The sequence below is a fragment of the Psammomys obesus genome, unplaced genomic scaffold (assembly GCF_907164565.1).
Source record: "Psammomys obesus unplaced genomic scaffold, mPsaObe1.curated_primary_1811, whole genome shotgun sequence".
In the NCBI taxonomy this organism is placed as follows: Eukaryota; Metazoa; Chordata; class Mammalia; order Rodentia; family Muridae; genus Psammomys; species Psammomys obesus.
This window is the reverse complement of record NW_026591711.1, coordinates 4,423,471-4,436,616: the sequence shown is the minus strand read 5'-3', so window position 1 is coordinate 4,436,616 and position 13,146 is coordinate 4,423,471. Positions and strand designations below refer to the sequence as shown.

Here is a 13,146-nt window from a genome sequence, read left to right as displayed (position 1 = left end):
GTGTGTGTGTGTGTGTGTGTGTGTGTGTGTGTGTGTGTGTGTGTGTGGTTGGTTGGTTTCCACATTTATTTCCTCCACCACTTTTTAAAAATCTCAGCTCATCTTAAAGGTGATTTGAAGTGATATGCCATCTTCCCTTTGACAAATTCCTTAAAATGTCCATGAATTATTGAGTCGAGTTTCCTTCAAAGAGTCATGAACAGTAGTTTGGGGTATTTTGGATAATCATGATCAACTCTTTGCAGACAAATGTTTCATTTCATGAAATCATATTCTTTCTTTCTTCATGAAGAGAGTTAGTTGGATGAATTTAAGCGACAGGCCCTGATTCTAGACTCTGCAGAAATATAATTGAGTTTCTAATAACTATATCATCATTCAAACCAGAAGTTGAATGCAAGACTTCAGGAAGAAAGATGAGAGGAGGAAGCCAGTCTTTGCCTCTCTTCTGTGTCTTCACTCCAGCTACAGCCGGCTGTGCCAAATCTGTCCTGTGGCTTTGCATCCCTGGCACTGGGATAACAAACACGGACCTTGCCACATACTTTGCAACCATATTCTGAAGGCAGGAGAAAGGACGTCTGAGCCCACATTGCTAGTCATCAGGTCTTGGTACAAAGACTATCAGGTGGCTTGTTGTCACATAGCCAAACTTCACAGCACTTGTTACTACGTGACCTTTCCTTACCAACTTATGTGTTTTTTTTTAGTGATTGATCATCACCTATTTTCCTCCATAGCCCACTTGCGTATAGTAAGTACCAGGCACTGTATGTCTGCTCATGAGCACTGTAAGATCTTGACAGGCACTCAGTAGATGTTGAATGAATGACGAGGTGGTGGCAGTGGGCCAACTGTAGTCCCTCATATCTGGGTTGTGTCTATCTTAACTTACTAACTGTGTCACAATGTCTAGCCAGGGGGTTGCTAGATGCTTGAAACCCTATTCCCATGTGCACCTCTCTCAGGCTTCCCACTCAAGGTGTAGGTTTATCCTTTTGGGAAAGATTCATGACACTCACCACCTTCATCTTCCCTTCCACACAGCAAGATCTTACACACATGTATGCTTAGGAAGGCCTACCTCAGAGGGCAGTCCTGCCCCACAGAAAACTCTGAACTTAGTGGCCCTGAGATTTATGACAGAAAGATATGAAGTAGGGGGATGCACTCCACAGGATCTTTTTTGTTCTCTCTGTAATTGAAATCTCTCTGTGTGTCTCTGTGTCTCTGTGACTCTGCTCTCTCTCTCTCTCTCTCTCTCTCTCTCTGTGTGTGTGTGTGTGTGTGTGTGTGTGTGTGTGTGTGTGTGTGTGCTATAAATAATGTTCTACCTTGGCGCTTTGACTCCTATCCTGGTTTTTGTTTGATTGTTCATATATAGCACCTTGGAACCCTGTAAAGCTAATAGTATGTTGGAGGTTCTTCCTGGGTAAGATGAGAATTCATGAATGCCCAGTGACATTCCAATTAAAATAGCCCCACATGCAATCCTCTTCATCTTTGCTGAAATTGGACTGAGATTTTCAAGTTGAATGGGTCTGTGTACATAATAGCTAATAAGTTTGCTATTTTCATGTGAAAGGAAATTGTGATCTAAAGATTCTCTCAAGGAGTGCTTAACACCTGTATCTTGGGACTGGAGTGGTGGCTGAGCTGTTCAGAGCATCTGCTGCTGTTGCAGAGGACCAGGATTCAGTTCCAGGCACCCACATGGCAACTCACAACCATCTGTGACTCTAGTTCTATGGGATCCAGTATCCTCTTCTGACCTCCGCAGGTACTAGACATATACATCCATGCAACCAAAGCACTCATACACATAAACTAAATTTAAAATTTTTTTCTTTATTACAAATTCCTTCACTGTGAAGTTATAGTTCATTTGAACAAGGACAACTGAAACCCAAGACTTGTGAGTACCATCAGCAGTGGAGATGCACCATACAGAACAAATAAAGATAAGAGACCCACAGCAGGAGGGGTCCTTTTGCCCTCCCAACCCAGCTCCACCACTTCAGTCATGGCCCTATCTGTCCACTCAGAGTGAGGAGTCTAGATAGTTCACGCTCTATCCAGAAGGCTAGACTCATTTAAGCACCTGTCACCTGCATTCACTCTCTGTGGCGCAGCAAGGATCAGTGACAGTCAGTATACTCTCTTTAATTGACTAGTATACTCTACCCAACCTATAATAAATACATCTTACAGAAAAAAAAAAAAAACAGAGTATTTCAGATCTGTCAGTCCCCTGAGGAGAACGACAGCTTTTTGGATAGAGACCGTGGGAGATCAAACTGAGCTAGGACTCTGTGTGCTAGGCCAGCATTCTGGCACTGAGTGATGTACCATCGCTGGAATCTATTCTGAAGCGTGTATCCATGACATTGTACCATCTCTTTAACTGTGAAATTTGCAAAGAGCGAAGGATAGCGTGGAGCTGACAAACTGAGACGAACAAGACTTCCGAACACAGGCCACACGGATGCATACCTACATGTTCCATCTTCATCCCATACGTCATGTCCCCGCTAGTCTGAAATGCAACTTTGTGCAATGAAATATAGTTTGAAAGCAGGATCAAGAGAAATTTAGAGAGTTTTGTTTGGTGCTCATTTACTATTTGATTTGAAACTAACAAAGAGCCAGGAGAAATTAAGGAGAGGCTGCAGATTAATCAGAATCCTGTTTTAAGCAGTATAGGCAAAAGAGCCTCTCCCCATCATTCACATGTTTTTAACTGCTGTTTCACAGATGTTCAGATGAGACCCTCTGTAGAACCGGGCCTGCTTGAAAGAGACAACTTGTGCGGCTGATCACCATTGTAGCCATATATCCTCCATACTCACTTCTCGTGAATGCTCCCTCCTACTCTACCGGGCAACCTAGGGATCCGTTTTGTGAAAATAAAGAAATAGCCAATAGATTTAAGTATTAGGAATTGGGTTTAAATATTGACTGCTTGTGCATTCGTGTTCACTCCTGAAACATAAAATTGGACTATGTGCACCTTGACAGATCAGTAAGTGACACAAGACAGGACGTCCAACGTAACCTTCTAGGCTTATCTGCCTTTTCCACATGGAGTTTCTGTACCTCTTAAGCTAATGAAATGCTGAATTGGTCTCTGAATAGAAGGTTATTTATTCAAAGAAAAGAGAGAAAGAAGGAAAGAAAGAATCCTCTACAATAAAAGATGTTCTGGAGGTATCTCCATCCCTGAACTTAAGTTGTACTATAGAGCAACAGTTATAACAACTGCATGGTACTGGCATAGAAACAGAAGGGTGGATCAATGGAACTGAACAGAAGACCCAGAAATAAACCCACACACTTATGGACACCTGGTCTTTGACAAAGATGCCAAAACCATACAATGGAAAAAAAGATAGCATTTTCAACAAATGGTGTTGGTCTAACTGCATGTCTACATGTAGAAAAATGCAAATAATCCATACTTATCACCCTGTACAAAACTAAAGTCCAAGTGGATCAAAGATCTCAACATAAAACCAGACACACTAAACCTGTTAGAAGAAAAAGTGGGGAATACCCTAGAACTCATTGGTACAGGAGACAACTTCCTGAACAGAACACCAACAGCACAGGCTCTAAGAGCAACAATCAATATATGGGACCTCATGAAACTGAAAAGCTTCTGTAAAGCAAAGGACACCGTCATCAAAACAAAACAAATGCCTACAGATTGGGAAAGAATCTTCACCAACCCTTTATCTGACAGAGGACTAATATCCAGTATATATAAAGAACTAAAGAAGCTGAAAAGCAGCAAACCAAGTAATCCAATTAAAAAATGGGGAATAGAGCTAAACAGAGAATTCTCTGTAGAGGAATAGCAAATGGCAGAGAAACACTTAAAGAAATGTTCAACATCATTAGCCATTAGGGAAATGCAAATCAAAACGACCCTGAGATTTCACCTTACACCCATCAGAATGGCCAAGATGAAAACCTCAAGTGACAACACATGCTGGAGAGGTTGTAGAGAAAGGGGAACATTCCTCCATTGCTGGTGGGAATGTAAACTTGTACAACCACTCTGGAAATCAATCTGGCGCTTTCTCAGACAACTAAGAATAGCGCTTCCTCAAGATCCAGCCATACTACTCTTAGGATATATCCAAAAGACGCTCAACTACATAATAAGGACATTTGCTCAACCAAGTTTGTAGCAGCTTTATTTGTAATAGCCAAAAGCTGGCAACAACCCAGATGCCCCTCAACTGAAGAATGGATGCAGAAATTGTGGTACAGCTACACAATGGATTGTTACTCAGCAATGAAAAATAAGGAAATCATGAAATTTGCAGGTAAATGGTGGGACCTGGAAAGGATCATCCTGAGTGAGCTATCCCAGAAGCAGAAAGAGACACACGGTATATACTCACTCATAGAGACATATAACATAGGATAAACCTAGTAAAATCTGTACACCTAAAGAAACTAATCAAGAGAGGACCCTGACTAAAACGCTCAATCCCCAAGGCAAAGAGGATGGACATCAGAAGAAGAAGAAAACAGGAAACAACCTAGGAACCTGCCACAGAGGGCCTCTGAAAGACTCTGCCCTGCAGACTATCAAAGCAGACGCTGAGACTTATGGCCAACTGTTGGGCAGGGTGCATGGAATCTTATGTAAGAAGTGGGAAATAGTAAGATCTGGAGAGGACGGGAACCCCACAAGGAGAGCAACAGAACCAGAAACTTTGAACACAGGGGTCTTCCCAGAGACTCATACTCCAACCAAGGACTATTCATGGAGATAACCTAGAACCCCTGCACAGAAGTAGCACATGGCAGTTCAGTGCCCAAGTGGGTTACATAGTAATGGGAAGAGGGACTTCCTCTGACATAATCTGATTGGCCTGCTCTTTGATCACCTCCCCCTGAGGGGGGGAGCAGCCTTTCCAGGTCACAGAAGATGACAATGCAGGCACTCCTGATGTGATCTGATGGACTAAGATCAGAAGGAAGGAGAAGAGGACCTCCCTTATCAGTGGACTTGGGGAGGGGCATTCAGGAAGAAGGGGGAGGGAGGGTGGGATCGGGAGGGAAGGAGGGAGGGGCTTATGGGGGGATACAAAGTGAATAAAGTGTAATTAATAATAAAAAAAGAAACAAACAAGGGCAAAGAGCAGAGAGCAGAGGTGGGCAGTGACAGGAAAAAGAGAAGAGATCCCCTTTGAACTGGTCTCTTGAGCTCAGAGCATCAGCGACAGCTTCAGGCCACTCTGGTGGCTTGTGAAACTGTGATGGCTCAAATACATCTGCTCTCATGTCTAACCCAGCACAGCCTGGTGCTAACAGCAGTAGCCTAGCCTGTATCAGCGGGAGCACTGAGGATCACGGGCCCTCCACACTATCCTGTTTGGTAATTAAAGGATAGCTGCTCTAATTTCTTACACCCTTCATGGCAACAAACTGACAATTTCCATAGGATTAATGGCAAAATAAAGTCCTTAGAAATTTTAAATGCCACAAAAGATACTAACTCATATGACCAATGGGAGTACCGGTATAATCTTTTTCTTAATGTCAGGGAGACAGGTGCAAGTCAAATAGTTCCTATGAGAAGGAAATGATCTGGGCACCATGCTCAGGTCTATGAAACGCTCTGACCTCCCTCCATTGGCCCTTCACATTCAGCTAGTGAACTGTGTTGTGGTGATACAAGCATTTCCATTCCCATTCCCATTCCCATTCCCAGCTGAGACCTGGGAAGCCTCAATTATTTGTTTAGGGTCATAGGGTCAAGACAGAGCCCAGACTAGCTCTCAACTTCCTCCAGTCCTATAACTTTATTTTTCTAATCTCTCTTTAGGATGGGAAGAAATGAAAAGGAAATTAGTTGATGGACTAATTAGGATTCACTTTGCTCCCATTCATGGATCATGTTTCTAGCATAACCTCATTTAATCACCCACTTAAGAAGCAAGTCTTATTTCTTGGGGAAACCTTCCCTGAGCACTCCCCGGGCCCCTTCCTCTAAGGCTGCATGGCACTGGCTCCCAACAACATTCATTTGATTTAATTAATAATTAATTTGATTTAAATATTAAATTGTCATTAATTACTGTATCAAGGATGATCCTTAATTTTAGCCTGCTGTTCACATGAAAGCCTCTCCTGGTATCCATCCATGAAGGCAAGAAATAGACTGACCTACACATCTGCAGGACAACACAGTGCGGAGGCTTAGCTCACATGGTTACCTGTGTGGCTAAGGTATAAAGTTGAAAATAACATAGAGCCAAGTTTCAATACGACATATAAAAACAAAGAGATACAAAGGGCGGGGAGAGCCACGCCTACAATGTCAGCACTGAGGAGGTAAAGGCAGAAAGATGGCGAGTTTTCATGCTCCAAACCTTCCGTGCCTGGTGCTCTCTTACCTGATAGCATGTTGTCTGTTTTTATTGAAGGGAACTTCAAAGTCATCTCATGCTTGTGCCTGTGAATCATCAGGTGGTCCTCTGTTGGGAAACGCTGTCAGGTAAGCAGAGAGGGGAACAGGAGACATTCAGTTTGCAACACATATTTGACATCAAAGAGAGAAAGATACTCAACATCAAAAACAAGACAGGCAAAAAAAAAAAATTGGTTCTGAAAAGAAAATGTTATCATAGGAGTAAATAAAGTTCCATCTGATTTACACTCAAGTGCTGAGAGGAAGGGGTTCCTCCCAGCTATACACAAATATGCCCATCATCATCATGTCCATTTGTTTACCAAGAGGCTTCCCTGTAGGGCAGAGGAATACTGATAATGATCTCTGCTTTTGGTCATTCTGAAGCTCCTCACATCTGCCCCTAAAACTTTCCCAAAGTCCCCTGCTTCTTGCATAAAACCCAGCTGCACTGGCTGACCAGGGAACCACAGAATCTGTATGTTTCTTGAGAATTAGAGGTTTCCATCTGGAGGAAAAATTTCAAGTTCAAAAACTTTGTCTTATCCTTTGCTAAATAATGAAACAGAAAATGCAAAAAGTCCTGTTGAGGGTACTAAAACAGCATACACACCAAAGGCATATTGCACCCTAGTGCCTGCCTTTGTTAGAAAGCCTCTAAAAAAAAAAAAAAGAAAGAAAGAAAAACAGCAGCATTGAAAGGAAAGCTTCTCACGGTTCTGAAACTGAAATGTAACTAATGACAGCAGAGAGCACAGCATCCAAAAAGAGAAAATGGATGGAGATCTGAGCAGCACAGGGAATATGCAAAACCATGTGGAACTTTCCTGTAATACTGTTTTACATAATAGTGTAAAATTAAGTCTACGGCACGATAAGTATGCCAGACATTATCTACAGATTAACCAAAAATAAGAGAAACGCATGAAACAGAAAGAATTTTTATTTATGTCAGACTTCAGGAAAGAACTCCATGCCATGCTTAATTTTTTAAATATATCTACTAACATACACCATGAAGTCTTTATGGTATGTTTCTGTTTATAAGGGCCTAGTCCCCATATTAGCTGCTTTTTTTTTCAAATTATACATATGATTTTACAGCAACATGACAAATCATCTGGGGTGTTCTATACTCTGCATACTGTAGTCAGCCCATATTTATTTGAAAATTTCAGGAATGATATTAGGGTTGTCAAAAATGTTGGTATCAATTATTTTTGGCCATTTCTGGCTCTCTTTATTGAGTAGAGTCAGGTGAGTGACCCATCTATTGCATCAGGAATGAAAATCCAGAGGCAAGTGTCTGAGCTTGGGTGTAAAACCTTCCGTCACTTTCCCTTGCCAGATTCACGGTACAGCAAGGCGACTCCCACTGGAAGCAGCGGCCCTCCATCACCCCAAATCTCTCAAGGGTTGTGCTGAATTCTAAAGGAGAAAAAAAAGAGTTTCCTAAAATTCTACCATAGAAATGGTAACAGAAATGAGCCTCATGGTTTGGCTGTAACTTGATATTGAACAGACTCTATCTGAGTCTTTTGATAACTTGAAAAGAAACTTCCAGAACTCAGGATGGTCAATATGAACCTCTATTACCTTTGTACACAATGGTTGAAGTTTTCTTCTACAGTGAGAATGGACTTGTGGTCCAAAGGGGAAATTCACTAGGCTGAAACCTATGAGAGGTCCCGAAAGTGGCCCCTGGTGTGAGCATCACGTATGTACTTGATGCTTCTATCATATTCTGAAGAGTCTACAGAGTGGCACTTACGGCGACTTCAGGTCACACAGAGGTTTGCTTCATATAACTTTAGAGCTTTCTGTTTCCATGCTATCTATTCTCTTGATTTTCTTAACACCAAACATTTAAGAGTAGTGCAAACCAGTTACAGAGAGCAGTTAATGTAATATAAGCAGCATGGCAATATCTTTCCTTTCAAACTAATTTTAAAAATTAAAAAGTTTTAATTTTAATCATTAAATTATTGTAAGTATTAAATTTTTTACACCTACATTATTCTATATGCATAAAGTGTTTTGCCTGCATGTATGTCTGTGTGACAAGGGTGTGCTTAGAATCTATAGAGGCCAGAGAGGGCATCTTATCTCACAGAACTGGAGTTACGGATAGTTGTGAGCTGCCCTATGAGTGCTAGGAACTGACCTGGGCCTCTGAGGTGGCAGCCAATGCTATCAACTCCTGAGACACCTCTCTAGATTTAATAAGCTGTTTTTAAAATGTTTTCTAAAGATTTCCTTTTAATTGTGTGTATGTGGGGTATGTATGTGGGAGGGATATGTCTGTGTGTGCGCAGGTGCCCACAAATGCCAGAAGAGGACGTCGGGTACCCTTATAATAAGAGGTGGCTCTGTGGCAACTGAAGTGGGTGCTAGAACCCCAACTTGGGTCCTCTGTGACATCATTTCCTGCCCTTGACCACTGAACTAGCTCTCCAGCCCATAATAAGCCATTTTGACTCTGTAAACTAGTAGATGCTAAGGAAAGCATCACACAATAACCAGGATGAAATATTTAACCAGGTTTTTCTTTTGTTTCGACAAAGGCTTACTAGCTAGCCCAGGCTGACCAGGAGCTCAGAATCCTCTTGCTTAGCTTCCTGAGTGCCAGGATGATAGGTACATGGCTATAACACTGCATATTAACTGAAGTCGCCTTCTGAATAAGATGAGTCAATGCAAATTGTAAGTGAGATGCATAGTATAAAACATGGGAGTTGAAAAGAACAATCAACATGGAGAGTAAGGAGAGAGTGGGAACACTGGGCTCCGAGAAACCAGAAAGCACAGCAAGTGTTTGCAGACAAAGATCCTGCTTAAGGATTAGGTCTTAAAGATCTTCCAGGTAACAGAGGCTGTCCCCAAACAGAGCAAGGTTTCTGTCCAAGGGGAGAATGTGGAGGAGTCCTTCCTTCACCTCCTCCAAGACAACACAAGCACTAACAATTCTGCCTACTCATCTTCAAGGCATCTAATCTTTTCTCTACAAGTTCCCAGAGTATGGGCTGACACTAGGGAAAATGCTGTGATCACAACAGTTGTGAGTTACTAATATTCCACCAGCAATAACACGCAGGACTTCCTGCTGATGTCTAGATTTTTGTTCAACTAAAAGGGACATAGTTTTATAACAGTTTACCAAGAAAAAAGAAACACTTCCACATCAAGGGAGCACTGACTTACAGATACGTCATCACATCCAAAGCTGGGGGTGGAGCCTTGGAATTGTCCCCTTAAAATCAAGACACTGAATAAATCCTAATTCCTCACATTCATCCAGCATTTCCCACAGTCCACTTAGCCTCATTAAAGAAACGCCTTGGCTCGCTCCTCCAACAAGATATGCCAGGTCATTTAAAATGGGGCCTATTCAAGTGCTGAGGATAGGTGTCAGTAGTAAAGTACTTGCCTAGGATATGTGAGGTCCTAGGTTCAAATCCCCATGCCACACACAAAACACATTTAAGCCCAAAAGTCCACCACACTCAATCCCCTTAGACACTACCTGTGACTTAGCAGATTCTCCCTCTATCCCCTCCAGGCTCAAATAAACTGAGGATGCCCACTGCCCCGCAGGCACCCTCTGTCTTCTTGGCACTGTTCCCTCAAGCCCTCCTGCTCTCTCCTGCCCTCTCACTGGTTTCTCGTCTTGACTAAGTTCAGCCTGGCCATCCTTTAGCTTTAACAAAGCCGCCTCTCTCGCAGACTGACATTAGATCACCCTGCTTTCCGGTACTGCCTCCTGCTCCTGAAAGGCCCCTCTATGCCGCTGCTCCAGCTCCTTTGCCGCCCACTCACTCATTAATCCCTTTCAATTGGGCCTCCACCCTCTGCTTTCTCCCATGTCTCCTGCAAGCACCTAACTGCCAAATCCAACAGCCTTCACTCCATGCTCCAACTATCACAGCTCCAAAAGCACAGGACACCAGCAACTACACATCTATGGCAGTGATGTATTCATACCCTGTATGACTCCAGTGAGGGAAATATGGCTTAGAGCAATGCATGGAACAGAGTGGGAGAGTGCTAGTTAGAACTTAGGGGCCCAGAAAAGAAGGGGTACCGAAAAGCAAGGCTAAACCCCAAGTGAAACCATGGGCATTGCCAACCAGGAGAAATTTGACCCTCGAGGACATCTGCTGCTGTGGAGTCTGATGGGTTGAGATAAGATGCTGCTGGCCAGGTACTCTGTGATACGTGAGGTAATGCCCACATCACAGAGCTACATGGCCTTAGATGTTAGTGGTGCTGAGCTTGGGGCAGTACGTGCCATACAGGTCAAAACTTATGCGTACATATCTCCCTCTAATCTGACTTACATGAATCCCACATATGGCTAGATGCTCTTCTCTGCTGGCATTCCAACCCTGAACATAGCTGGGACTCCCAGGCTAGCCCTGGATCTGTGGAGGTCCTGTCCCATCAAGAAGCCATCCATCTACCTTCCCCCCAAGTAAGTCAGTTCCCCAGTGTGGTCTGTTTTGTTTTGTTTATGAAAAAATTGCAATTGACTAGTTAATTGATGATTTCATCATATGATTATAGATCTGATGCTCAGACCAGAAGGTCTGTGAGAACAGAAATGTGTGTGTTTGGAGCAGCGTGGTTTTCATGGGGCAGCCAAGACATGGGGAACGCCTAGACATGCTCAGGTGGGTATGAGAAAGTGTCTAGGTGGCTTGTAGTAAATAAAACTTAATGTCTATAGTCACAGCTGGGCAAAGCAAATCCCTCTGGTTATCTGGGTTCCTTTGGCCAAAGAGGCTCCCCTTGGAAGAAACTGGGAGGGAAGTGTTGCTTTAGTTAGGGACCAGGTTTTAACTTAGTAAGGAGACCTTCTGCTTTTACCATGGAAAATCCTCGTCTATCAGGATTTTCCTAGTTACTTATCAACCCATCCACATTCTCTTAGTATTTCCTACTTTGGGATGAGCTTTCAAAACCCATTTGCCCAAAAATATTTTTCTCTACTCATTTTCTTGCTTCCAAGTTAGAAACGTTAACACAGAAAGCTCTGATGAAAATTCCAGCGGGTTGCTCACCAGCTGATAACACCAGCAACAACGTCTTGTGTTTCTGTGACTTTGTCCCTCCTAAAACTCCTGCTCAGCTTCTCCCAGAATCCTCCACGAACTCTGGGAAACCACAGTAAGGAGAATACTCACCTGACTTCCTCCTGATCTTTAGGCACTGCTCTGCACAGGACTGCCAATCCTGTCATACCAATTGATGGCAGTGGGCCCTGTTTTTCTTGGTACATACAAATTAGGGAATGAGTGAGATCTCCCACATTAGCAAAATGCTTATGCTCAGACTCTGAAATTTGTCCTATTTCCTATAAAATAAAGATCTTGGTATAAAAATCATTTCGATATATCAAAATCCCTGGAATATGGTTATTACCCAAAGATGGACTCTTCAATCAGGAGCAGGAAAAATTACCCTCAAGTTTTAAAAATAGAATACAAAACTGGATTTTTTTTAATGTAATAGGCATAGGTTCTAGTGTAATATATTTAGTAGCAGTGGTAACAAAAGTGGGTATTAATTGAATACTATGTTCGTGTCCTGTGTTAAACACTCTGGAGGCAGTATCTTATCTAATGTTCATGCTTAGCATTTGAAGAGAATTATTAGAGACCCTGAGAGTCAATCCTGCAAGCCAAGGTATCCACACCTCTTAAAACGTCTATACCCAAGAACCATAGTTCAAGAATAGTAATAGGGGTCTTCTCAAAAAGGAGAAAATTCAACCCAAAATGAGGAGGCATCTCATCAAAAGGGAAGCTCAGTCTGTGTGCACCTGGCTGCTGTGAAGTACACACACCTTCCCCTTTCTGAATGACAGCCCAATGGAAACGATGGGCAGGATGTGTCTTGCTTGCTTCCAGAGGGAGTTACTCATAGGGATGTCGACACGACTGTGTTTCGGGGTGAACAAGAGGTATTTCAAACCATAAAGTGCGATCTGGCAGTAGTGAAGATGAAAACATAATGTCAATGATTTCGGAGACTTTAAAAGTATTTCAGTGAAGAAAGAAAGCTCAATAGAAATGGTGGCTCAATGGGTGATAACCTTCCCAGGGGGAGGCAGAAGCATTTCCTACACACTGGAGCACAGATGATCCGTACACTCACCTGGGAGCAGCCTGGAGCACTGCAGACAAATGGCCTCTCCTGCTCCAAGTTCATCTTGGAATCCTCATAAATCTAAAGGGTAAAGGAAAAGAGAAATCCGTGAATGTCTCTTTCTTTGGCTTTAAGTACAAGAAGAGGACAAACAACGGGAGCCTGTTTTTGCCATTCCCTAATTGAACAAATTACACATGAATAGTGAACACAGGTCCTGGGTATCGGCTCTCCGGACCTGAGTTCCTAGTGTCCTCTCTTCCATGCATATTAAAGAAAGAGGCCATGATAATGTTGGCACCTATAGCCTGCCTATGGAATGCTAGCTAGTGTGGGTGCAATTGCCAGGTAAGACCCCAGCAAGATGCAAAGGCAAAGCACATCCCACCCTTCCTCAGCCCTGCTGAGAACTTTGAAACTGGCTACTTGGGTCAGCTAAGAGGGAAGACTTCATTCAATTCTGTGTTCACCGGGCAAAAATTGAGCATGGTCAAAATCACCTGGACCAGTGATCCCAAATGTCCATAAAAGTGTGGTCTTCACGGCTCTGTGGTTAACCCGCTGTTGCTGTT

The 13,146-nt window shown here is 42.8% G+C and overlaps 1 protein-coding gene across 1 annotated transcript in view; it reads right to left on the bottom strand.

Moving 5' to 3' along the window:
* The window catches only part of Creb5 (cAMP responsive element binding protein 5), a 281,386-nt gene extending 268,734 nt beyond the window's left edge, over positions 1-12,652 (bottom strand). Inside the window, exons 1-2 of the mRNA XM_055611818.1 lie at positions 12,584-12,652; positions 6,414-6,507 (exon numbers count right to left, since the gene is read on the bottom strand). Of these exons, the coding sequence (XP_055467793.1) occupies positions 6,414-6,507; positions 12,584-12,637 (148 nt within the window). The 5' untranslated portion in view covers positions 12,638-12,652. The remainder of the gene's footprint in view (positions 1-6,413; positions 6,508-12,583) is intronic.
* Positions 12,653-13,146: the final 494 nt, after the last annotated feature.